The sequence below is a fragment of the Lepidochelys kempii genome, chromosome 2, assembly GCF_965140265.1.
Source record: "Lepidochelys kempii isolate rLepKem1 chromosome 2, rLepKem1.hap2, whole genome shotgun sequence".
Taxonomy (NCBI): domain Eukaryota; kingdom Metazoa; phylum Chordata; order Testudines; family Cheloniidae; genus Lepidochelys; species Lepidochelys kempii.
Window position 1 is genome coordinate 213270988 of NC_133257.1, and position 27822 is coordinate 213298809.

General features: G+C 39.7%; 1 protein-coding gene across 9 annotated transcripts in view; it reads left to right on the forward strand.

Moving 5' to 3' along the window:
- Positions 1-27822, forward strand: part of SNX13 (sorting nexin 13) — a 185882-nt gene that overhangs the window by 68271 nt on the left and 89789 nt on the right. For all 9 annotated transcript variants that reach the window (XM_073333777.1, XM_073333775.1, XM_073333779.1 and 6 more), the window contains 8 exons: positions 3793-3914; positions 4093-4194; positions 9488-9576; positions 10499-10582; positions 21740-21878; positions 22567-22655; positions 24157-24256; positions 25647-25840. In XM_073333777.1, the coding sequence (XP_073189878.1) occupies positions 3793-3914; positions 4093-4194; positions 9488-9576; positions 10499-10582; positions 21740-21878; positions 22567-22655; positions 24157-24256; positions 25647-25840 (919 nt within the window). The remainder of the gene's footprint in view (positions 1-3792; positions 3915-4092; positions 4195-9487; positions 9577-10498; positions 10583-21739; positions 21879-22566; positions 22656-24156; positions 24257-25646; positions 25841-27822) is intronic.

The following is a 27822-nucleotide window of genomic DNA, read 5'->3' on the forward strand; positions in this document are numbered from 1 at the left end:
AAGTGTGCGTTGTAAATGGCTTGTCTAGTTTTAGTAAAATCCAGCCACGAGGAAGTTTGTGTGGAAGGTTGTTTTTTTATGAGAGTATCCATTTTTGAGAGCTCATTCTTAATCTTTCCCTGTTTGCTGTAGAGGATGTTGATCAGGTGATTCCACAGTTTCTTTGAGAGCGTGTGGCACAAGCTGTCAGCATAGTCTGTGTGGTATGTAGATTGTAATGGATTTTTTACCTTCAGTCCTTTTGGTACGATGTCCATCTGTTTGCATTTGGAAAGGAAGATGATGTCTGTCTGTCTATCTGTACAAGTTTTTTCATGCAGTTGATAGATTTCCACTCCGTACGGCTAAATGCAGTGCCTTGCATAATGACAGGTTTCAGAGTAACAGCCGTGTTAGTCTGTATTCGCAAAAAGAAAAGGAGTACTTGTGGCACCTTAGAGACTAACCAATTTATTTGAGCATGAGCTTTCGTGAGCTACAGCTCACTTCATCGGATGCATGCCGTGGAAACTGCAGCAGACTTTATATATACACAGAGAATATGAAACAATACCTCCTCCCACCCCACTGTCCTGCTGGTAATAGCTTATCTAAAGTGATCATCAGGTTGGGCCATTTCCAGCACAAATCCAGGTTTTCTCACCCTCCACCCCCCCCACACACAAATTCACTCTCCTGCTGGTGATAGCCCTACCAGCAGGAGAGTGAGTTTGTGTGTGTATGGGGGGGGGGGGATGTGAGAAAACCTGGATTTGTGCAGGAAATAGCCCAACTTGATTATCATGCACATTGTGTAAAGAGTTGTCACTTTGGATGGGCTATCACCAGCAGGAGAGTGAATTTGTGTGGGGGGGTGGAGGGTGAGAAAACCTGGATTTGTGCTGGAAATGGCCCAACCTGATGATAACTTTAGATAAGCTATTACCAGCAGGACAGTGGGGTGGGAGGAGGTATTGTTTCATATTCTCTGTGTATATATAAAGTCTGCTGCAGTTTCCACGGTATGCATCCGATGAAGTGAGCTGTAGCTCACGAAAGCTCATGCTCAAATAAATTGGTTAGTCTCTAAGGTGCCACAAGTACTCCTTTTTATAGAGAATCAAGTGGTAGTGACAGTGATTTGAGGAAAGATTAATATCTGTATTTAATTTGCCTACATTTCAAAAGTAAGGGTTTTATTGCCAGTTACTCCTGGGGGAATTCTGCGCAATTGCACAATGCAGAATTTTACATTGTGCATGCAGAATTTCCTTTCCCCCACAGAAATGGGCTGCAGTGCTGCTAGCCACCATTGGGGCCAGTGGACTCAGCAGAGCCCAGCTTGCATATAGAAGACACTGCTGTGGGGAGGGAGAGGGAGCTAGAGGGTTCCTGGCTGCTGTAGTTCACAGCATGCCCTGAGGGAAGGAGAGGGTGGTGCGTAGGAAACTGTGTAAGCTTGGGACTGAGCATCAGGCTATTTCTCCCTCTGGATCCCTGCGCTCTGAGGGGGAGGGGAACGGGTGTCTGGGCAAGGGCGGGGGTGCCCACAGCTGGGCTTTGCGGAGGAGGGGTGCAGGTATCTCGGCTGGGGAACCCCAGCAGTTGGACTCTAGGGAGGAGGTGGTTCGGGTGTATTGGGGGTTCAGGTGGGCTTTGCGGGGGTGGGGTTGTGTGTGTCTGCCCCCACGGCTGGGCTGTTGGGGGGAGAAGGGGGAAGAGAAACAGGAACTGGGTTGTCATAGGGGTTTCTTTAACTCTCTACTCCTGGGGGAAATTTTGAGTGTGTCTGTATTGTTACAGACATACTTGCTGACAGGTATTTTTAAATAAATTATCAAAATAATTGAAACTGGCATGATTATGTAATGTTGTTTTGTCAAAATTTGCAGAATTTTAAAATATTGTGCACAGAATTTTTAATTTTTTTGGCACATAATGCCCACAGGAGTAGCCAATGGAGGTGAAAAATAATGTAGGGTGAACAGTGGGATGGAACTAGAATAATGGGTGAAATAGATGCGGAAAATTAGTCTTAATATCAAGAAGACGTCTTACCATTGAAATCTGTTAGGCTATAAGATAGTGGAAACTTGCAAATGCTGTCACTTGGGACGCTTAAAACCAGACTAAACAACACGGGAGGCTGTGTACTGTGGGAAATAATCCTGCATTTGCAGGAGATGGATTGCAGTTTGCTTCCATCTTTTAACTACTATGATTCTGTGCAATTACTTAATTGGTTTATTTTTACAGGGAGGGAAAAAATTCACAGATTTTTGAGCGCTATTTGGCTATAGGCAAAAAATGTAACAGCTTATAGGAGTGCTAATTAATTAGTTATGACTAGATTGACCTGCTTTGACGTTAAAGTAGAACTTGCTGTCCTTGTAAGATTGAGAAGATTGCATTTATTCATTTCTTATCTTTAAGAACTTTATTTCATAGAATTGGTGCAAAGCCATCAATAGGCTGTAACTCAAAAAAAAAAAAAAAAAAAAAAAAAAAGGCTGCTCAAGTTTGTTACAGTGGTTATAGCTTGGTATACAGCTGTTCTGTAGGTAGGTGGATGATTTTTTGGCATAATTCTTTGTTTTCTTCTTGGGAGATGCTTGTCAGAGGAATTAGGTAAGGCTGCCACCTAATGTTCTTTGTGTGATTATTAGGTACTTACTACAAGTGAACAATTTGGCTGCTGAGTCATAGCTTTGTTATACTCTTCAAGGTGTAATGCTTTCTATTCATATTTTCCCCCCAGTTCATGCTTCTAGACTAGACTTTGCTGTAGGCTCAACCATTTGTAAAGTTTCTTGCCTATCTTGGTGGGAAAGCTGTTCAGAAACCAAGGTGGTTTTACTTAAGAGTGTTGTAGTGGGGCCCTTTTAGGCAGAGTAGGTACCAAAGTAGTTTACTTTTGCTCTTTCAGTTAAGAAAGAACCCGTACTGGGAATGCCTAGCGAGGAGGAGCTGTGATTGCCTACCTCCTGCTTTACTAAAAGCAAAAGGGAGGAACTTCCTTCAGTCTACACAATTAGAAAGTGTTTTTTTCCCTAAGAGCACTAATGAAATGTTAATACATAAATATCATAAAATGGTGGCTGCTATTTTACCAAATGTATAATATGTCAGCAATATAACTGGCTCCCTCACAGTTCATGTGATTTTTTTTTTAAATGATTGCTTGTTTATAATATTGAACTTGCTTATAGCTAATGTGATTTCTAATATGATTACATATTGCAAGGTGTGAGAAGAAAATAATTTGGCAACATATTTTTCACAAGTAATGTCACAGATCTGTCTGAGAGGTCTATTAGTATTACACTGAGACACAGTACAAATGTTCAACCTTTGTTTTCTTATGCTTAGTACAATTTATGAAAAATGCAAATATGCTCATTTTTAACGTTCTGATGCAAATGTTGAAATTACTGTTGTACATTATACGTTATAGTTGATTTTGTAAATTCATTTATAGCATGTAAGAAATCCTACATTATTTAAGGTTTTTCTTGTCCTCCGTGTGTGGTGTTTTTGTTGATATAAAGCTTTCTAGTGTTGTACAATCAATCAATCTAAACATGGAAACATGTTTGAGTGTGTAGCCTTCTGTAGATCTTCCTGAGCTGATAAGTTACAGCAGGACCATACTGTTGATTGTTCATATAGTAATTGTATAGGCTTTCAGAAATGTAATACCAAATTATAATTCTCATGTCCTTAGATAACTACTGTTTACAATAGCATTAAAATAAATTAGTGTTTTATTCTGCTTTAAACATTTCTGTTGATGTATACTCTATTTTCTGTAAGATCAAAAGAAATGGACTGGCAGCCTTATTTCACCACACGACTTGTTGATGATTTTGCCACTCATCTTCGAGTATTCAGAAAAGCTCAACAAAGGATAACAGAAAAAGATGATCAAATGAAAGGTATTGCCATAATTTAAAATGCATTTGACTTTTTTGTTGTTGACCCTGCATAGCAAATTTCTCTATTCTATTTCTCTATTCACTTCATCCAAACGCTTTTTTTATTTGTATTCAATTACTGGTGACTTACAAAAGAGTCTTTCGTGTACACAAATATCTTCTAATGTCTTTTGTGTAGGTACAGCAGAAGACCTTGTAGATACATTCTTTAAGGTTGAAGTTGAAATGGAGAAGGAAGTCTGTCGTGATCTGGTCTGCACTTCTTCCAAAGATGAAGAAGGTTTTTCTAATGATTTTCTAAATGTTGTGTTGCTACATTAAGTTATGTTAGAAATGTTAGTTACAGCATCAGCCAATAACATGGAAGAGATTCAAAGCTAAGCTGGTAACTTTATTGCAACCAGTTATGACGTGATATTTCATATATTTCTTGATTGGTGCATATCAGTATTGTACTTTTAGTGGCAGTGACAATATATATAATGAGGGCTGAAAGAATTTGACGGAAATGTGACTGTATTCAATTTCATGGTATCCCTTTATAGGTGGTGGTGGGAGGAGGGAGAGGCTAGTTAATTCTACATCTAATATCAGACCATCATCTGATTGAGGAAACAAGGATCTGTTTTGTTTAAAAAAAAATAAAAAATGAATAATAGTTTCAAGAAATTTTATGCTATTAATAGTACAGTTACTGCCTGATCTCCCTGGGCAATTTATTCCAGTGCTTAACTATCCTGACAATTAGGAAGTTTTTCCTAATGTCCAACCTAAGCCTCCCTTGCTGCAATTTAAGCCCATTGCTTCTTGTGCTATCCTCAGAGGTTAACAAGAACAGTTTACCTCCCTCCTCCTTGTAACAACCCTTTATGTACTTGAAAACTGTTATCATGTCCTGCCCTCAGTCTTCTGTTCTCCTGCCTAAATGAAACCAGTTTTTAAAATTTTTCCTCCTAGGTTGTGTTTCTAGACTTTTAATCATTTTTGTTGCTCTTCTCTGGGCTTTCTCCAGATTCCCCACATCTTTCCAGAAATGTGGCACCCAGAACTGGGCACAATACTCCAGTTGAGGCTATATCAGCATTGAATAGATTCTTGTGTCTTGCTTACAACACTCCTGCTAATACATCCCAGAATGTTTGCTTTTTTTGCAACAGTGTTACACTGTTGACCTGTATTTAGCTTGTGATCCACTGTGACCCGCAGATCCCTTTCTGCAGTACTCCTTCATAGGCAGTGATTTTCCATTTCGTATGTGTGCAACTGATTGTTCCTTCCTAAGTGGAGTACTTTGCATTTGTCCTATTTACTTCAGACCATTTCTCCAGTTTGTCCAGATCATTTTGAATTTTAATCCTATCCTCTAAAGCAGTTTTGTATCATCCACAAGCGTAGTAAGTGTACTCTCTCTATGCTGTTATATAAATCATTGATGAAGATGTTGAACAGAACTGGACCCAGAACTGATCCTTGTGGAACCCCACTCTATATGCCCTTCCAGATTGGCTGTGAACCACTGATAACTACTCTCTGGGAATGGTTTTCCAACCAGTTATGAGTAGTTCCATCTAGGCCAGCCGTCCCCAAACTTTTGAGGGTTGCGTCTCCCCGGAGCTGGGGCCGGGAATGGGGCTGCAGCTGGGGTGGAGTGAGGGGGATGGGAGTAAGAGGGTTGCAGCTGGGAGCGGGTCTGAGGCCGGGGCTGCGGTCAGGTGCAGCTCCACTCCTGGCCTTGCCTCCAGCCTTGGTCCTGGGCTGGGAATGGAGCCATGGCCAGTGGCGGAGGCTGGGGGCTGGCATGGGGCCAGGAGCGGAGCTGCGCTGCGTTTGGGTGTGAGGCCAGGCGTGAGGTCGGGAGGCAGGAATGCGGCTGCAAATGTAGAGAGGCTGGGTGGTGCTCCTTCCCCGCCGTGCACCTATGGGCATTGCTCCCCGCCCCCCAAAGGGGTGCGTGCCGCACACTTCGGGAACCTCTGATCTAGGTTGTATTTCCTTAGTTTGTTTATGAGATGGTCTTGAGAGACTGTATCAAAAGCCTTACTAAAGTCAAGATATACCACATCTACTGCTCTCTCCCCTCTTCCCCCCTGGCGACAAGACTTGTTACTCTGTCAAAGAAAGCTATCAGGTTTGTTTGACATGGTTTTTTCTCTTGACAAATCCATGCTGGCTGTTACTTATCACCTTATTATATTCTAGTGTTTGCAAACTGATTGCTTAATTATTTGCCCCACTATCTTTCTGGATACAGAAGTTAAGATGACTGGTTTGTAATTCCTTGAGTTGTCCTTATTTCCCTTTTTGTAGATTGGCAGTGCTTTTTCCCATTTTCCAGTCCTCTGTAATCTCTCCCGTCTTCCAAGACTTTTTGAAGATAATCTCTAGGTTCAGATACCTCCTCAGTCATCTCCTTGAGTATTCTAGGGTGTATTTCATCGGGCCCTGGTGACTTGAAGACTCTAACTTGTCAAAGTAATTTTTAACTTGTACTTTTCCTGTTTTAGCCTCTGATCCTACCTCATTTTCACTTGCATTCACTTTGTTAGATGTCCAATTGCTACTAATCTGTTTGGTGAAAACTGAAACACAAAAGTCATTTAGCACTTTTGCCATTTCCTCCTCCTCCTCCTCCCACATTGAGTAAGGGGCCTACCCTTTCCTTGGTCTTCCTATTGCTTCTAATGTATTTGAAGAATATTTTCTTGTTACCTTTTGTGTGTTTAGGTAGTTTAATCTTGTTTTATGCCTTAGCCTTTCTAATTTTGTCCCTACATACTTGTGTTGTTTGTTTATATTCATTCTTTGTAATTTGATCTAGTTTCTACTTTTTGTAGGACTCGCTTTTGAGTTTCAGATCATTGAATATCTTCTGGTTAAGCCCAGGTGGTCTCTTACCGTACTTCCTATCTTTCCGATAAAGTGGGATAGTTTGCCCTTAATAATGTCTCTTTGAAAAACTGCAAACTCTCTTGAAATGTTTTTCCCCTTAGACTTCCTTCCCATGGGATCTTAATGACCAACTCCCTGAGTTTGCTCAAGTCTGCCTTCTTGAAATCCATTATCTTTATTGTTCTGTTTTCCCTGATTCCATTGCTTAGAATCGTAAATGCTACCATTTCATGTTTGCTTTCACTCAAGCTGCCTTCCACTTTCAAATTCTCAACCAGTTCCTCCCTATTTGTCAAAATCAAATCTAGAACAGCCTCTCCCTTAGTAGCTTTCTCCACCTTCTGAAATAAAAAAAAAATGTCTCCAATACATTCCAGGAACTTGTTGGATGATCTGTGCCCTGCTGCATTATTTTCCCGACAGATGTCTGAGTAGTTGAAGTCCCCCATCAACACCAAGTCCTGTGCTTTAGATGATTTTGTTAGTTTTTTTTTTTTTAAAAACAAATCATCCACCTCTTCTTCCTGGTTAGGTGGTCTGTAGTAGACACCTACCATGAAATCACCCTTGTTTTTTACCCCTTTTATCCTTACCCAGAGACTGTCAATAAGTCTGTCTTCTATTTCCATCTCAAACTCAGTCGGAGTGTGTATATTTTTGATATATAAGGCAACACCTCCTCCCTTTTTTCCTGCCTGTCTTTCCTGAGCAAGCTGTACCCTTCTATACCAATATTCCAGTCATGTATATTAATCTGTGATGCCAACTTGTTATACCAATAAAATAAAAAACAGCAGGATCTTATTAAAGGGGAAAAGGCAAAATGCCAAATTTATTGTGAATACAGAAAGAATCATAGTAAGCAGTTAGTTATAGCTATAACATTCCATTCAATTTCATATTTATTCACGCATTCATTCATACACACACGCACACACAGGTTCTGCAAGGTTGTTATGCTAGTTACCAGCCTTAGAGTTGCTTGTGCCAAGCCACTGGTCAGGTGGCCTGGACACGAGGATGGAGCAGGGCCTTGTCAGATGCACATCTGACGCTCTTGGAGGTTGGTTTGCAGAATCAGACCTCAAAGTTCTGAGTTTCTAGAGTCCATTTTTATAGGAATTTCTTCCTATGCCAGTCTATGGGAATTGCTTCATCATGCTGTTGCTGAATCAATCAGCAGATGGCACATTCCTGACTGCTCCGTGCTGCCAGATGTTATCTTGTTCTTCGGTTCTCCCATTCTTGAGGCTGTTGGGTGGATTCCTGTCTGCCCGCTGGGGGTCCTCTGGTTGTTTCCACTTGACGCCTTCTTCAGCTGATAGACACTGGATTCTTAGGCTGGCACCTCCCTGATCATTCAGTTATTATCCACACCAAGCATCCATCCACAAACATCCTCTATCTCTATTTTAATCACAATTGTTAACAAAGCGAGATAAATACAACAAAAGTGTGGGGAGTCTCTGTGTGCTGTTTCTGTTGTTACAAAGTATTTCTTTGAGAACAGACTCTGTCTTAGGATGTACTAACACAATTAGCAGCTTGTAAGTTGCACACAGAGAGGGAGAGAAACAGTACCAAAAACCAAGAAACCTCTTAATTAGTAATACCCTGGAATTTAAACTGTGGGGAATCAAACTCATTTGTGATTTTAATACAGAACTTTTAATATGATCCAACAAACCGTGTTTATTAACTAGCATTTCAAATTCTTCCTGCTTATTTCCCATACTTCTTGCATTAATATATAGACATCTAAGATACTGATTTGATTTCCCTGCACGTTATCTCCTGTCTCTCCCTTATCCCTGCTATAACGGCTCATGATCTCCCCCAGATTCCAACCCTTCTCCCAGGTCTCCGTGTTTTTTGACTTACCTGTGGGTTTTTATCACCTGCCCCCATCGAACTTCGTTTAAAGCCCTCCTCACTAGGTTAGCCAGTCTGTATCCAAATAAGCTCTTCCCCTTCCTCGATAAGCAGATCCCATCTCTGCTTAGCAGCCCTTCTTCCCAGAACAGCATCTCATGGTCAAGGAAGCCTAAGCCCTTCTGTCAACTCCATCCTCGCAGCCAGGCATTCTCTTCCAGGTTCACGTCTCTGCTCTGTCTGATTCAGAGCAGGGGTTTGAATCAGGGTGTCCCCACATAAGTGGTCCTGACCACTGGATCATTAGCTATTCTGGGTCTTTCTCTCATATCCTGGACCTGACAAACTTCCCAACAAAAGTTTAATGGAAACTGATTCATTCCTGCGAAGAGTTTGTTTCAGCTAGCTTGCCTTTTCCAACAAAAAATGTTTTGTTTGAAAAAAAATCCTGAAGTGCTCTATGCGTAAGTATGAAAAAAATGCACTGAAGGGGAGTAGCTGCTTCTGTGAAAGTTAAGAGAATGCACACATCCATTCTAGTCAATATATATAAAATCAGTAAAGTCATTTACAGCCTAGATTAAGTCAGTCAGGAATTACTGCATTGTAAGATTTGAAGACAGATACATATCTTCATATAAAATAGAAAAACAAAACTTAAAAGTTTGAGCATCATTGAAAAGTATATTTAATGCTGTCAAATTCAGTCCATAAACTAAAGCTTTTTTTGTTACATGAGAATAATGGGAAGGAACATGTAGTGTTGTCACTACTCTATATTGGATTGATATTTTGTTATTGTTTTTCCCTAGGATTCCTAAGGGATCTGTGTGAGGTGTTACTGTATTTATTGCTACCTCCTGGAGACTTCCAGAACAAGATCATGCGATACTTTGTCAGGGTAAATTTTAGGATTTATATTTCACCCTAAGATTTCCAGTCGTATATAGTATAAAAGAGATTTAGATATAGGTCACTTATTTTATGTGTTGTATAAAATGCAATCATCAGCTATTATATTAATACCAGATGATACTTTTCAACATAATAGGTTAGATACATGTTTCATATGGAGGTGTTGACTTTTTATATGACATTGGTGAACAATTCTAGATGACATTTGTTAGAGATATGAGTGACTTTTGGATGTGCAATAGTCACTGTTAAAAAGTCAATATTTACCTACTGATATCACTCAGTGGTTTGTGTGATACTGTAACTCTGATATACTTAAAATGGAAAATAACTGAGACTGTAGATACTATAGAAGGTAAATGTTTTTCAATGGTCACCATTGTATTCTTGTCCGACTAATACTAAAGTTCTTAAAATCTTATGGGGATGAGTGTTTCATTTGTCGTATTTCTCTAAGGATCCTATTGCGTGGGTCTTAGCCCAAAAAAAGCTTATCCCCAAATAAATTTGTTAGTCTCTAAGGTGCCACAAGGACTCCTCATTGTTTTTGCTGGTACAGACTAACACGGCTACCACTCTGAAACCTGTGATATCTAGGTTGTCTTCCTTGAGGTCAGTTTCTGTACTGGGCACACAGCAGACTAAGAGAGCTAACATTCTTTATTTATCACAAGAATTTACCTTTGGGTGGGGAGAGTGAGTTCTGAGAAATAAATCTAATTTTCTAAATTATTTGTTTCAGAATTTGTTTTTAAGTTTGTTCTTAATATGCTTGAAGTTTCACTTGTTACTCAAATAGAAGCTTTACGTTGAATTCATAGTAAAATTTGATAGTTTTTTGAGTAAACTATTTGTCATTTTTTAGATACAAAGGACAGATTTCAATTGTATTACATTTCATTTTTCAGGAAATCCTCGCCCGAGGAATTCTTCTTCCATTAATAAACCAGCTCAGTGATCCTGATTATATTAATCAGTATGTCATATGGATGGTAAGCTTTTTAGTGCTTCAGTAGTATTTCAAGAATATTCATCTGTAAGCACATTCCTATTCTCTTTTCCTATGCTCTCTAAGCATGGTTGGTTTAGCGGAAATACAATTTGTAATAGTACATCATTAGAGTAAAAGGGGTAGTGATGCTATCGTTGATGTTGCATAAGAATTCCCATTCTAATCCCCTGCTTTGGTGGTTTTATGACTTTCTCAAACTTTGTTTTTTCAGGATGATAGTTTCTAAGCTTGCTCTCTACCTGCTGGTGAACTTTTAAAAAAAGTTTGAGTAAAAGCTGAGTACAATCAAACTAAGGAGGAAAGTAATTTGTCTTCAAGAATTTATTTTTCATGATTTTTATAGTGAAGTGCAGGGGTCAGCAATGTGTCTGTACACGGACACAAGTGTCTGTGGTAAAAATGTTGAGGACTATGTTAATTTTTCAAAAAAATTGAATGACTGAATGACATAATTGCCCCACCCCATGTCTGTCACTAAGTACGGTAATTTTGTCAAGTGTCCATTGCACAACATGGTGGTGTCGACCCCTGGTAAAATGTTTTGAGAGGTCTAGTTCTGCAGTAGTCAGTATTTCTTGTGGAAATGTCTTAATTAAAAAATGCTTGTGAGAGTTGCATCAAAAATTTAGTTTTGGATTGGAATAGACACGACACATCTTAAATCACACTTTGCACATTCACAATACTTTCCTAATCGTGATGCACAGCTAAGGAAGTCTGCACTTGCACACAACACAGTGAAACATTTAGTTGTGAGCTGATATATAATTTAACATGCATCCTGCTGTGAGGTTAAAGCTGCACAGTTCCTAAGGCTCACAGTAGAGAGGTCACCTAAATTATGCACAAAAGGGCAGAGGTAAAGTGCATATGTAACCTTATACTTTTTGTTTCTTGACTTTTAAGTGTTTAACTGCAACTTTAATGTTCTCAATCATTTTTAATGGAATGAGAGTAGACACATTTTTTATGGAGCGACAGAATTTGGTTGGTGGAAAACTATATTTTTAAGAATTTTGGGAATTGTTTTAGCCTTACATGGAAGATAAAAACAGTAACATTAGATCATAATACTATGATAAAGATGAATTCAGTAACTTATCAGTGATTCTCATAGCATGTCTCCAAATGAAGTAGTTTTCTTAAGGGCTTTAAGAATGACAGATGAAACAAAAACTAACAGCAGTTCAAGTACATTAGAAGCAGTCAGCCTGCAAAACCATCAGTGGGGCCACTGGATGATTGAAATGCTAAAGGAGCACTCAAGGGAGACGGTCGTTGCAGAGAAGCTAAATTAATTCTTTGCATCAGTCTTCACTGCAGAAGATTTGATGGAGATTTCCACACTTGAGCAGTTCTTTTTTGGTGACACACATGAGGAACTGTCCCAGATTGATATATCGTTCAAGGTGGTTTTGGAACAAATTGATAAATTAAACAGTAATAAGTCACTAGAACCAGAAGTAACTCAAATATGAAATTGCGGAACTACTGATTGTGGTATTTAACCTGTTGCTTAAATCAGCCTCTGTACCTGGTGACTGGAGGATAGCTAATGTAACAATGATTTTTAAAGAACGCTAGACGGGCCATCTAGACAATTACAGGCTGGTAAACCTAACTTAAGTACTAAGAAATTGGTTGAAACTATAGTAAAGAACAGAATTATCAGGTACATAGATGAAAACAACATGTTGGAGAAGTCTCACAAAATTAGTCTCTTTTGTAAAGGGAAATCATGCCTCACTAATATATAAGAATTCTTTGAGGGTATCAACTAACATGGACAAGGGTGATCCAGTTGATATAGTGTACTTGGACTTTCATAAAGCCTTTGACAAGGTCCCTCATCAAAGTCTTTTAAGCAAAGATATTAAAAGATGATAAAAGATATTACCTCACTCACCATGTCTCTCTAATAATATGGGACAAACATGGCTACAACACCACTTCATACTTAAGCAAAGTAAGCAGTCATGGAATAAGAAGGAAGGTCCTCTTATGTATCAGTAACTGGTTAAAAGATAGAAAATAAATGATAGGAATAAATGGTCAGTTTTCACAATGGAGAGAGATAAATAGCATAGATATTAGATATATAGATCCTCAAGGATCTATACTGAGATCAGTGCTGTTCAACATATTTATAAAAGATGTAGAAAAGGGGTAAACGGTGAGGATACAAAAGTACACAAAATAGTTAAGTCCAAAGCTGACGTGATGAGTTACAAAGGGATCTCACAAAATTGGGTGACTGGGCAACAAAATTTCAAATGAAATTCAGTGTTGATAAATGCAAAGTAATGCATATTGGAAAACGTAGTCCCAGCTATACATGTAAAATGATGAGGTCTAAATTAGCTGTTACCACTCAAGAAAGAAATCTTGCAGTTATGGTGGATAGTTCTGTGAAAACATCTGCTCAGTGTGAAGTAGCAGTCAAAAAAGCTAACAGAATGTTTGGAATCTTTAGGAAAGGGAAAGATAAGACAGAAAATATCATCATGCCACTATATAAATCAAGGGTACTCTCTATTCCTACTCAAGATTCTCCTGTTTATGCATCGCAGGACTGTATTAGTTATTTTGGCCACAGCGTCACACTGGGAGAGTTCATGTTCAGCTTATTTATCTACCATGACACTAAATTTCTTCAATGGCACTGCTTCCCAAAACATAGTCTGTCACCCTGTAAGTATGGCCTGAATTCTTTGTTCCTAGATATATGCATTTACGTTTAGCTGTATTAAAATACACATTGTTTGCTTGGTAAACTGGATGCAAGCGATCAAGAGTGTTCTGCATTAGTGACCTGTTCTCTTCGTTATTTAGCACTCCCCCAATTTTTGTGTTATCTGCAAACTTTATCAGTGATGATTTTTGTTTTTTTCTGGCAATAGATAAAAAAGTTAAATAGTGTAGGGCCAGGAACTGATCCCTATGGGACCCAACTGAGAAAACATCTGCTCAGTGGTGATGATTTCCCTGTTTACAATTACATTTTGAGACTTATCAGTTAGTCAACTTTTAATTCATAAAATGTATACCATGTTAATTTTATATCATTCTAATTTTTTATCAAAATGTCATGTGGTACAAAGTCAAAGTATGTCAACACTATTACCTTTTTCAATTACATGTATAATCACATTAAAAAAATCAAGTTAGTTTGATGAGATCCATTTTCCATAAACCTATGTTGATTGACATTAATTATATTCTCCTCCTCTAATTCTTTGTTAATCGAATAACGTATCTGCCACTCCATTATCTTGCCCAGAGTTGATGTTAGGCAGAAAGGCCTATATTATAAATTGTCTGAAATCAGACTCTTTCCAAATAAGTATTTCCAGAAAATAAGTAAATGGCATGCTTTCTGAGAAATTTTGATTTGTTTAGATTCCAATCAGGTTAAAAAGATGAATTTCCAATTTCTGAGACCAAAGTTGTGCTCCCCACTTTCTGATAGAGTTAGAAAGCCCATCCATGGGATTTTATTAACTTCAAAATGTTTTTACTCTTGATTATGATGGAAGTTCATGATGGATGTTTGTTCCACTCAGTAAGGTGTCATCTATGAAGACAGACAGCTTTAAATGAAAATCTTCCTGAGCTTGTCTTCCACGCTACACACGTTACACACACACACACACACAACAATACATTAAAGTTCCAAAGTCACACGCTGAAAAGTTAAGAAATGTCAATATTAAGGTTGCTTGCATATGAATTATGACAGTGTTTAGTTTCATGATCACATACTGTTGTTCTACAGCACCCCACATAGCTCAGTGCACAGAATGGATGGTATTCACACCTATGTAGCTATTCAATATCTTTTTATTTTTTTCAGTTATTGAACTCCTTGTTCAATTCATGGTTCCATGCTTCGTTTACTGCATGCTATTCAAAACCTGTGCTTAAGACAGAATTATTAATTTCCTCATGGACTTTTCTGGGGTGCTCATCGCAATAGCATTCAAGTGCATCACAAACATTATTTCATTTCTTTTCACGATACCCTTGTGAGATGAGGTGGTATTACTATCTCCATTTTATAGATGGAGAGTAGCGGCACAAAGAGATTAAGGTCAAAAATAGAATAGCTTGGAATGGAAATTCTGGTTCCCATGGGAATTCTGACACTTTGAAAGATATCGCATTCTGATTCAGAACAAAAATCTGAAATTTCTGGCAAAATGAAAATTAAAAAATGCAATTAGGGACCATCAAGACGTTTTGTTTAGTGTCAAAATGCAACTTTTCAATACTGTCATTTTGTATAGACTTTCTATATTATATTTAGTATTTGAATATAAAATAAAATAATTTTAATATAATAATTTGAAACAAAAAATTAGACCAGCATTGTCAGTTGCAAATTTTTTGCCTTTTTGTTGACAAAAATTTTCAGTCTCGCAAGATGTTTCAATCTAAACTAACTGCATTTTTTCAAAATAATCAACTTCTATTGAAATTTTTTTGATCCACTCTAGTCAAAACTATCCGCTAATTTCGGAGGCCCAGTTTGAGACACCTACAGCCTGATTCTTCTGAAGATGTAGCACTTTATATGTTCAAATCACAGCTCCCATTGACTTCAATTTTGACTATGAGTACTTAGCACTTCTGTTAATCAGGTCCCAGGCTTTCAAGTCCGGCACCTTAAAAATGAAGACCATACAGTTCGTAACAACCTGTGAAAAGTTTGTTTAAATGGCTTGGCCAGCATCACAGAGGAGCCCTGTGGTAGAGGCAGGGATTGAATCAGTTTGTCAAAGGCAGTATTCAACTGCCGTAAGCATTAGACTGCCCATTCTCTGCTTTCATCCCTTCTTTAGGGTTGCTCAACTTATGGTGCGCAGACTGTACATCACCCACCAGAACATTTCATAAGGCCCGCGGCCTGCTTCAACATATACTAATGGCTGATTCATTAGCATTTTGTCATCATGTTTACATCATTCTAGTTTACACAAGTGTGTAAACAGACAATGTTTCTATGTACAGAAATCTGTCTACATACGGAACAAGGGGAACCTAAAATATAAATCAATACAAGTGACTTTAAATCTTATTAAAATATGTAGAATCTGTTTGGCCCACACAGTTTTGCTTAGGTTTGCTAAGGTTGTTTTTAGGTTTATTTGGCCCTCTTGTGTAATAGAGTTGGGCACCACTGCTTCATTCAATATACACCTTCCAAGGCACTTAGCCAGTACATGGGGTTGCCTATCCTTCATGTTCCCCATTGTGTGCTACAAGATGTGAGGGCAGCCTTGCCCCCTGCTTCTCTTGCTTTCCTTGAGCAGGTCCTGTGGGAAGGTACTTCTCTCTCACCCATGGATTTCTGGAGCTTATCGTTGCCTCCCTCATTCCCCGGTACACAAGCTGAGCAGTCTGGAGGCCATCCAGCTGGTCTGTCTGTGAACTGCATCTAGAGAACATCTGTATGCACTCATGCTCCATACCATTCAATTCCTTGCCCTCATGTCCCACCCTGACATTAAGTGGTGGAACCTGCTGCCACCTGTGGAGGGTGGGAAGCCCTCATTGATTCATAGATATTAAGGTCAGAAGGGACCGTTATGATCATCTAGTCCGACCTCCTGCACAATGCAGGCCACAGAATCTCACCCACCACTCCTGCAATAAATCTCCCCCCTATGTCTAAGCTATTGAAGTCCTCAAATCATGGTTTAAAGACTTGAAGGAGCAGAGAATCCTCCAGCAAGTGACCCATGCCGCATGCTACAGAGGAAGGCGAAAAACCTCCAGGGCCTCTTTCAGTCTGCCCTGGAGGAAAATTCCTTCCCGACCCCAAATATGGCCATCAGCTGAACCCTGAGCATATGGGCAAGATTCATTGATTGTTATCCCATCATACCATCTCCTCCATAAGCTTATCAAGTTTAATCTTAAAGCCAGATAGATCTTTTGCTCCCACTGCTTCCCTTGGAAGGCTATTTCAAAACTTCACTCTTCTAATGGTTAGAAACCTTCGTCTAATTTCAAGTCTAAACTTCCCGATGACCAGTTTATATCCATTTGTTTTTGTGTCCACATTGGTACTGAGCTTAAATAATTCCTCTCCCTCTCCAGTATTTATCCCTCTGATATATTTATAGAGAGCAATCATATCTCCCCCAACCTTCTTTTAGTTAGGCTAAAGAAGCCAAGCTCCTCGAGTCTCCTTTCATAAGACAGGTTTTCCATTCCTCGGATCATCCTAGTAGCCCTTCTCTGGACCTGTTCCAGTTTGAATTCATCCTTCTTAAACATGGGAGACCAGAACTGCACACAGTATTCCAGGTGAGGTCTCACCAGTGCCTTGTATAACGGTACTAAAACCTCTTTATCTCTACTGGAAATACCTCGCCCGATCCATCCCAAGACCGCATTAACTTTTTTCATGGCCATATCACATTGGCCGATCATAGTCATCCTGTGATCGACCAATGCTCCAAAGTCCTTCTTCTCCTCCGTTACTTCTAATTGATGCGATCCCAGCTTATAACTAAACTTCTTGTTGTTAATTCCTAAATGCATGACCTTACACTTCTCACTGTTAAATTTCATCCTATTGCTATTACTCCAGTATACAAGGTCATCCAGATCTTCCTGTATGATATCCTGGTCTCTCTCTAAATTGGCAATACCTCCCAGCTTTGTATCATCCGCAAACTTTATTAGCTCACTCCTGCTTTTTGTGCCGAGGTCAGTAATAAAAAGATTAAATAAGATTGGTCCCAAAACTGATCAATGAGGAACTCCACTGGTAACCTCCCTCCAGCCTGACAGTTCACCTTTCAGTAGGACCCGCTGTAGTCTCCCTGTTAACCAATTCCTTATCCACCTTTCAATTTTCATATTGATCCCCATCTTTTCCAATTTAACTAATAATTCCCCATGTAGCACGGTATCAAACGCCTTCCTGAAATCTAGGTAAATTAGATCCACTGCATTTTCTTTGTCTAAAAAAAGCTGTTACTTTCTCAAAGAACGAGATCAGGTTGGTTTGGCACGATCTACCTTTTGTAAAACCATGTTGTATTGTGTCCCATTTACCATTGACCTCAATGTCCTTAACTACTTTCTCCTTCAAAATTTTTTCCAAAACCTTGCATACTACAGATGTCAAACTAACAGGCCTGTAGTGACCCGGATCACTTTTTTTTCCTTTTTTAAAAACAGGAACCATGTTAGCAATTCTCCAGTCATACGGTACAACCCCTGAGTTTACAGATTCATTAAAAATTCTTGCTAATGGGCTTGCAATTTCATGTTCCAATTCCTTTAATAGTCTTGGATGAAGATTATCCCCCCCGATTTAGTCCCATTAAGCTGTTCGAGTTTCGCTTCTACCTCAGATATGGTAATATCTACCTCCATATCCTCATTCCCATTTGTCATGCTACCATTATCCCTAAAATCCTCTTTAGCCTTATTAAAGACTGAGGCAAAGTATTTGTTTAGATATTGGCCATGCCTGGATTATCCTTACCCTCCACTCCATCCTCAGTGTTTAGCGGTCCCACTTCTTCTTTCTTTGTTTTCTTCTTCTTTATATGGCTATAGAACTTTTTACTATTGGTTTTCATTCCCTTTGTAAGGTCCAACTCTACTTTACTTTTAGCCTGTCTCACTTTATCCCTACATGTTCTGACCTCAGTAAGTAGCTTTCCTTGTTGATCCCTCCCATCTTCCACTCCCTGTATGCTTCCTGCTTTTTCTTAATCACCTCTCTGAGACGCTTGCTCATCCAGCTTGGTCTACAACTCCTGCCTATGAATTTTTTCCCCTTTCTTGGGATGCAGGTTTCCGATAGTTTCTGCAGCTTTGACTTAAAGTAATCCTAGGCTTTCTCTGCCTTTAGATCCATAAGTTCTTCAGTCCAGTCCACTTCCCTAACTAATTTCCTTAATTTTTGAAAGTCAACCCTTTTGAAATCAAAAACCCTAGTTGCAGATTTATTTTTGTTTATCCTTCAGTTCAGTTTGAACTGAATTAGCTCATGATCACTTGAACCAAGGTTGTCCCCTACAACCATTTCTTCTATGAGGTCCTCACTACTCACCAAAACCAAATGTAAAATGGCATCCCCTCTAGTCAGTTCAGCAACTACTTGATGAAGGAATCCATCAGCTATCGCATCTAGGAAAATCTGAGCCCTATTATTATTACTAGCACTCGTCTTCCGGTCTATATCTGGGAAGTTAAAGTCTCCCATAATCACGCAGTTTCCATTAGTATTTACTTCATTAAAAACATTAAAGAGGGCTCTATCCATATCCAAATTAGATCCCGGCGGTCTATAGCACACCCCAAGTACTATCACAGGGGAGGCTCTAATAGTTTTCTTCCCCAATGGGATTTTTGCCCAGATGGACTCTGTCTATCCATTCCATTGCTTCTTATTTCTTTACATTCTACCTCACCACCACCTTTACCTTTATTTCTGTCTTTCCTAAACAGCACATACCCTTCAATACCTGTAGTCCAGTCATGACGACTATTCCACCATGTTTCTGTTATCCCTGTAATATCTGGTTTCACTTCCTGCACCAGTAGCTCTAGTTCCTCCATTTTGTTACCTAGGCTCCTCGCATTGGTGTACAAACATCTTAATTTTTGCTGTTTGGCCTCGCTCACATTCTGTACCCAATTAGGCACGGTCATTCTACAGCCAGTATGACCTATTAGACTGGTATCCACACTACCCTTCCTCCTTATGTCCATTCTCCTACCCATGGCTGTATCCTCTCTTACTTTGTTTTCTTCCCTCTCAGTGCTAAAATCCGGCGTGGAGATTACCTCATGGGCAAGCCTGTACTCCACCCTGGTCCCACGGGCCACTGAGGATATTAGTTGGTGGCTCCTCTGTGCAGCTAATGGCATGGTTCATGTAGTCTCCTGAAACCTGCCCCTTCTGTGTTGTGCCCCAAGGTCTCCTTCTCATCTATGAAAAGTGCATCAGACTGCAGCCCCTCTTCTGACTCCTCCAAAACCTCTTGCTGAGGTTTTGGCTGCATTTTTTCCAGTATCACCTTATATTTGCATGTCCTATCCATGGCTCCACAAAGCCATGAGACCTCCTTATCATCCTCCTCCTGATGCTGCCCAAGATGACCACCTACCAAACTAGGAGGAGCAAACTTGTGGCACCTTGGACTCCACTGAGGAGCAGTGGGTGCTGTCCGGGGTTCTCAGCTCAGTGTCCTCATCTGGATCCCCCGTTTTGACCCTATGACCCTTGCTCCCTTCACTGTTTTTTTTTTTCATTTGTTGTCTCCCTTAAATCTGGGCTCAGTGATTCCTTCCCCTTGGTTGAGTGGATCGGCCTGTAGTTCGGGGGGTTGGGGGGTGTCTAGGCCTCCCCATCCCAGTACCCACAGTGGATGCACACCTTCCAACCTCTGCAGTAATTGTAGCAGGGGTCAAACAGACAACAGTCTCACTTTGCACCCCTGATTCATCCCCAGAGCAGCTCCGTTCTGGGCTCTGAATGATGCAAAGAAACTGTTTAAAAAAAAAAAAGTTGTCATGCAGTTGAAGACTGTATCATAATGCGCACACACAAGAGGGTCAAGTTAAGGTTGTACAGTGAACCTTCATTCTGGCATTTTCTAACTTATGAGTGCTTGACTTTGCAACTTAATAATCTTTTAATATCATTTTTGGGTGATGTCATAGGTAAGGGTATGATTTAATTATGGAGGTCATGGATTCCATGACTTTAATGAACCTCCATGACTTCTTCGGCTTCAGCCTCTACCACAATGTGCTCTTCCCCCCTTTATTTTTAATAAAAGTCACAGACAGGTTGCAGGCTTCGGTGAATTTTTGTTTTGTGCCTGCAGCCTGTCCCTGACATTTACTAAAAATAACAGTGACAAAATCTTAACTTAATAATAGGATTTTAAAAAAGCAAAGTCAAACAGAAATTCCATCATGTCATGTTGACACTCACAGAAGTAATCAACAGGATTGGAACCTTCTGATCTTTAAGATCCTCAGCCACTTGATGTCATGGTGTAACTGATAGTGGTAGTAGTAAGTTGTCGTCTTCTATGTGGAACAGCACTACATGGGGATGGGGTTTGGAGATGTTTGCTCACAGCAGAAGAATGGTGAAACTCAGGAATCTTAGTTTCCATTCCAGGCTCAGGATGGGAGTGTTGCCACAGACTCTCCTCTTTTCTCTTCATTTCTTGTCCCAGTGAGCGCCACTTTCATCACCTTGCCAGCCCCAGTCTCCACTCTTCAGATGTCTCATCTTTGTATCATCCCACTGAACTCCCCATCCCAGTCTTCTCGTCCCGCCAGTCTCAGTTCCCCACGTACTTGGCTCCTTGTCCCCAGACTCCTTGCCCAGCCAGACTCCCTGTGTCATTGTCTGCCCCACCCTTTCTGACTCCTTGTCCCAGTCCATGCCCCTCATCCTCCTGCAGGTCTCACTCTTGTCCCCTCCACTTTCTAATCAGGCAGCTTCCTTCTGCATACTGTCTGGGGCCAGCAGAGGGATCATTGACCGCACAGGAGAGAGAGTCTCCCTTGACTCATTTCAAATGTCTGGACTTGGCACAGCAGCTCAGAGCTGCAATTGCAGGGAAAGCCCTGCTTAGTCTCAGGCTAGACCATGTGAGATACTAAGAACTTGCAGTTCAGGGGGAGGGTGAGCTAAGGCACCTTAAGCCACCGTGTTAAAAAAGTCTGGTGACGTTTTCTTTGAAAGTCTCTCCTGCCCCCTCCACTTGCTTTGGAGCAGGGGCTTGAAATTCGTAGGGACAGACATTGTTTTAGGGATGTGCTCTGGGTTGTGTCTGTGAAAATATGCCTAAATTTGACCAAATTATAAGTCTTGAAAATGAAAGTTTGAGTACACTCAGTAGAGACAACTTGGATTTCAGCAGCTAAGGATTTATTTCTCCATAGACGGCATAATCCTGAGAAAACAGTTTGAATTTCATGGCTGCCATGAACTGTGATGTTTTTAAAGTGATGGCACTATACAGTATATGTTAAATTTACAATTTTCCCTTAATTGTCGATTCCAGTTCACCATGAAGAAGCATACACTATGCATAGATTTTTCTCTTCTGCATAATTTGGGTTGTAAATTTTCCGACTATTTCAGATTCGTGATTCCAATTGTAACTATGAGGCCTTCATGAATGTTATTAAATTAAGTGACAATGTAGGGGAGCTGGAAGCAGTAAGAGATAAGGCTGGAGAAGAACTGCAATATCTTCGATCCTTAGATACAGCAGGAGATGGTTAGTATTTTTATTTTAATGAAGAATTAAAATAAACAAAAGCTAACAAGATTTTTTTTTTTTGGTAATTACAGAAGAGTGTTAAAATGTGAACTCTTACCTTACTAGTGTTAATCGTGAGTGCTATTAAAAATGTTATGTGAAAGATTCAAACCTGAGTTTTCTCTGATGTGCAAGATCCAAGACTGATTGCCTCCATCTGTATTCCCCTTTCTGTGATGGCTGTTATCATGGTTTCTAACAGTAATTATGTGTCTTGATAGGTTTTGTTCTAACTTTCTATGATTTTGTTCTATCTTTTAATAAAAGTCAAATGTCCCCGTTGAAACCTGCCTGACTGGTTCTGACTTTCAGTAGTGGTTCATCTATTGATGATGGACTACTCACAACTTTTTAAATAATAACTGAAAGTTACATTGAGAACGGAAGGAAAAAGACTACTTAACTGCAATTCAGTTCTTTCAGTAGAAATTAAATGTATTCAAAACAAAACCAAACCACTTCACTGTAAATATTGACAGTCATATTCATTCTGGTAGGTGTCCTTACATAAGAACAAAACAAGAAAAATGATATGTATCTTTTAAAAGTGTGTTTAAATTGTTAATATACTTCATCAATTGTTTGATCACTAGTTTGTTTCTACTTAAGTCCTCTTTAGTCTGAGTTATTGTTTTTTTTTCTCTAGATATCAATACGATAAAAAATCAGATAAACAGCTTATTATATGTTGTTAAAGTATGTGATTCAAGAATACAGAGGTTGCAGTCAGGAAAAGTAAGTAATACTTTTCTATTAATACTCTTTCTGATGTTTGTTTTAATCATAAATGATAATGTGAAATTGTCGAAGACGTGCTAGCGATTGTCATAAGATCTCTCTAGTTCATTAAGGGAAAAATATGACTATAGCCCTTGAGTTTATACTGTGTAGTATATATACTGACTATATTGAACTGTATACTGAGTAATTATGTAGCTAAAGTTGCACCTTCATACTTCCAATTTTATATGGAAAATTCACCTACCAGAGCTTTTGTTAGAAAATGTTATCCATTATATATATATTATAAATATATAGCTATTATGCTACATATTACTATTGCATATTTCAGATTTATTTTCAAACCTTTAAAAATCTGGAATATATTTTTAAATGATCTTGGTTTTAAACTCTTCCAATTAGAAAAGAACTGAAGTAAGCTGCATAGCTAACTAATGAAGTTAAGAATTAAGAGAACAGTTTCTCTGACACATGAGTTCAGCTTCTCTACATCATCAACTGAATTCCTGCCTCTGATTAGGAAGTTCATGCAACACGCAGCTCAGTCTGGAGGCCCTTAAACCAAGTCCCTGTTTTTCAGCTGTAGGAGTTTATAACGTTACTGCCTATTTATTGGTAGTAGTGTTCTCTTTTGAAGTACAGTTTGTTGTTCAGACTGTCACTTGTTTAAAAGTACCAATGGTATTTTGCACTGCTTGGAAGTTCTTGTGTGTCAGAAATTCGTCCGACTTGCTTCCTCTGGTTTAACAGCCTCTCCAGTTGCCATCTAGTCTCTAGCCTCTAATTATTGTTACGTTTGAGAAACTGCTGACATTCTTACTGTAGCATATCTGACTTTGTCCTGTTTCTTGGGACTACATCAGTTGAGCTTTAAGCTTGGATGGGGCATAAAGATGATGAGGGTTGTGCTTATTGACCAACACAGTACCTAATATGTAGAGCTCTGGTCCATGACTGGGGCCCCTAACACTACTGTAATACAATCAATAAAATAACTAATGGAAGTCAGATATCAATGGAGACAGATCTATATCATATTCTATATCATGTAGTGCTAATGAATTGGCTGCAGAATTTGAGGTGGTTTCAGGTAATTTTTAAGATGGCTCTAATAATTTCTTTAGAAAATATTTCAGAAGGTTGTGATGAACGTTTTCTTATCTACCCACTTTGTGGCCACTTGTGAACAGCTAGGTTTAAAATACTTGCACACAGGAATTCTGGGGCAGGGATAGAATCCAATTCCCTGGAGGGCATGAATCATCTATGCTGTAAACAAACACTGTTATAAGTCATTACACAAACAAAAAATTGTGGAGATAGCAGTGATCCAGTATACTAACATTTTAAAAACCAAACCAAACAAACCCCAGACAGGTTGCTGTAGTTAAAGTAAATCTGTTTACATTATATAAACACTTTTTGGTAGTAATTTAAAAATATAAAAATTAATAAAAAATAATATATTATCAATGCTGTATCCCATATTGTACAGGAAATAGATACTGTGAAACTGGCAGCAAACTTCGGAAAACTTTGCACAGTCCCTCTGGACAACATTCTGGTAGACAATGTTGCACTACAATTTTTTATGGGTAAGAAAATGTTAACTTTGGGGGGGTGGGGGAGGAAGATTATTTTTCATGAAGTAAGAACATGCCTGTGAACGAATACAAATTTGTGTCGTGTGCCATAACTGTACATGATCCTTTTCGGAGGGAATTGAAACTTAGTCTTTGCCATGACGAGTGTAGGTTAAACTGATATTATTCTTAACTTCATACTTTATGTTGAAGTCAGCTTGAAAGAGTTTTCAGACATAGTGATTTAACTGCAAGACTGATTCAGTGAATGTTTACAGTGGTGTCACTTAAGTTTCTTTTGAGAGATTCTACCGGTCTGAGAGATTCCTTCCCTGTTAAGTAGGGAATATTGCTGGAGCTAGTAACATCTCTTAAATTGAACAAATTTTTTTAATTATGACCATGTTGCTTCAGAGATGACTAGTACCTGCTGATTGTGGTGGGGCACAATTTAAAGGTTCTCTCCACCCTCTCCCCACAACACTTTGAGTCACATCCCCTCTTACCCTTAGTGGTCCCTCCCTGCAGTTCCCAGCTATCTTGCTGCTGCCTTTTCCCACGGCTGCAGCTTGCAGCTCACCAGCTCCAGAAGCTGCCACACACGAAGGGGGCTCAGCCAGCAAAATCTGGCAGAAATCTGGCGAGGACGGGACATGACCCCACATGCACCCCCATGTGTTGCCTCTGCATTGCCTCATACTCTAGGTAGTCCTATTGAGACTACTTATAGTAGTATCCACTATGCCAGAATTTGGAGGATTGCAGGACTTGTAGAAGGCTCAAAAAATGTCCTTTGTTTAAAAATACTTTTAAAAAGCATTAGAGTTTTAATATCTCTAAAATGTATTCATTTGCAAGAATAAGAATGTCTGTTTTTAGATTGTTGGATTCTGCACTAAATCACAACATTGATAAAGGAGTGAAGTTCATTTACAGGTTCCACATAGTGTCAGTTTATTCTGTTGTGCCCTGACATTGCGAGGATTAAATAAAAGTTAACCTTTAGACTTCTGTGAAGGGACTCAGTTTTACCCCAGGCTCAATTTCCTCTTGGCTCCTACCATGCTGCACACAGTCCTGTTTCATCTCGTATGGCTGTGGCTACAATTAAGATGTGTTCATTTTTTAATATAAAACACAGCCCTACTTCTATACTTTCCTCCAGACTTTGCTTGTTGATCAAATCTTATGAGTATCCTATTAGGCGTGCTGGGGGGTGTTTCTAACAGTGACTCTGTGAGTGTCAATGTTACAGTTTTATCCAAAACCATAATCAAATCCTGAAGCTTATTCCTAATTTAATGTTTCTGACCTAGTTGTTTTTTACATCAGGATGTGTGATTTCTTAAGATTTTTTTTATCCTCACAGGTATAATTACAATAATGATGATTGATTTTGTAGATTACATGCAGCAGACTGGAGGCCAAGCGCATCTCTTCTTCTGGATGACAGTGGAAGGGTACAGGGTTACAGCACAGCAACAGCTGGAGGTGTTACTAAGCCGGCAGAGAGATGGAAAACATCAGACTAATCAAACCAAAGGCCTATTAAGAGCAGCTGCAGTTGGAATTTATGAGCAGTACTTATCAGAGAAGGTAAGAATATTCTTTTTTAAATACTTTACTAATTTTTGAATTCGTAAGTATTTGTGGAATGTTGTTTTAAAATGTACACTGCAGTTTCAGAACTCTTAGCTGAATTTAGAACAATCAGAAGCTAACTTCCTGTGAAATAGATTTGGTGAAAAACTTGTTACAAGAAAACAGATGCGTTGCAGTTGATACCTGAATGATTTCACTTGCATCAAGCTTAGGGTAAATAGTTCTTGCTAGCAGGTCTATAAAACGCAATGCATATAAAGTACTCAAAAGTTGGTTGACTTAAACGAAGAAAAACAAATTGAAAACCTAAAAGCTGGCATCCTCTGCTCATTCGAGCTCCACCTATAACCAACTGGGTGGTAAGCAGGCATTCTGAGGGTGTGCTTTGAGGGTGACCTAGCCTGTGACCTGGATCCTGCTCCCCTGTTGTTTTCCACCTGTCTGTCCCCCTTCCTCCCTGCCTGGGCCTCTATAACATCGGACCGGCGGGTCATCTGCACAGTAGCAGGGGGATATACTCTCCAGTTTATTTCTATCCCTCCCCGTCCCTCTTCAGAGACCCTTCTCACAAGCATCTGCTCGTTCAGGAGGTGCAAGGCCTTCTCCAGGTGGGAGCCATCGAAGAAGTCCCACTGCATTTAAGGGGCAAGGAGTTTTACTCCTGCTATTTTCGATGCCAAAGGGGGGTCATGAGCTTCTCCCTAATCTCGTGGTCCTCCATCTCCAAGCTTGGTTCCTAGATGGTTCATGGGAATAAAATCCACCTGCTCGACAGGAGTATAATTAGTATTACTAAACATTAGAAGGGAGTCAACTTGAATTACTTTCAGAAATGGAAAAGGTTCAACCACGGGTGTCACCACCACCACCACCTCTGCTCTCTGCCATCTTGGATTATCTGCTGGACTTAAAAACAACCAGGTTTATCAGTTAGATCTATTAAGGTTCATCTTGCCGCAATATCAGCATTTCAGTCCCTACTAGGGGGGTTTTTCTATTTTTGATCACTCTGTGTTCTTGAGACATAGTAAGGATCTGGGGAATCTTCTACTCACAGGTTAAGGATACTACCCACTTGATCTCAGCCTGGTACTTAGGTTCAAACTGAGGCTCCGTAAGGTATCTATGTAGACGTACTCCTTGCTTCACAAATCTAAAAAGACACCCTTTCTAGAAGCTATCACATCAACCCACAGGGTTGGAGAAATTGAGTCTTGAAGTCAGACTGCACACTTGTATTTTTCAAGGACAAGGTCTCCCTATGACCTATCCAAAGTTCTTACTTAAGCTGTTTGATTTCCATCTTAACCAGTCTATTAATCTACTAGTATTTTTTTCCTAACCCACATAAATCTCAGCAGGAGATGTCCCTTCATACATTAGATGTAGGCTGGGCATTGGCCTTTTATTGGAATAGGACCAAAAAATCACCTAAATTTTGTCTGCGTCGCAGAAAGATCAAAAGCAACTTCCACAGCCTTACTCAAAAACATTTCCATGTCTGAGATATGCAGACCTACTACATGGACTTCAATGCATACGTTTTCTAAACACTATACTAGGGATCAGCAGTCTTTGGCACGCGGCCCGTCAGGGAAATCCACTGGTTGGCTGGGACAGTTTGTTTACCTGCAGCGTCTGTAGGTTCGGCCGATCGCAGTTCCCACTGGCCATGGTTCGCCGTTTCAGGCCAATGGGGGCTGCGGGAAGCGGCGTGGGCCGAGGGATGTGCTGGCCGCCACTTTCCGCAGCCCCATTGGCCTGAAACGGTGAACCATGGCCAGTGGGAGCTGTGATCGGCCGAACCTGCAAACATTGCAGGTAAACAAACCGTCCCAGCCCGCCAGCGGATTTCCCTGATGGGCCACGTGCCGAAGGCTGCCAATCCCTGCACTATACCTTGGTCCAGGCCATCAGTTCTGATGTAATACTTGGTTTTGTTGTACTATCTTTAGTTTTGGACTTGATTCCAAACC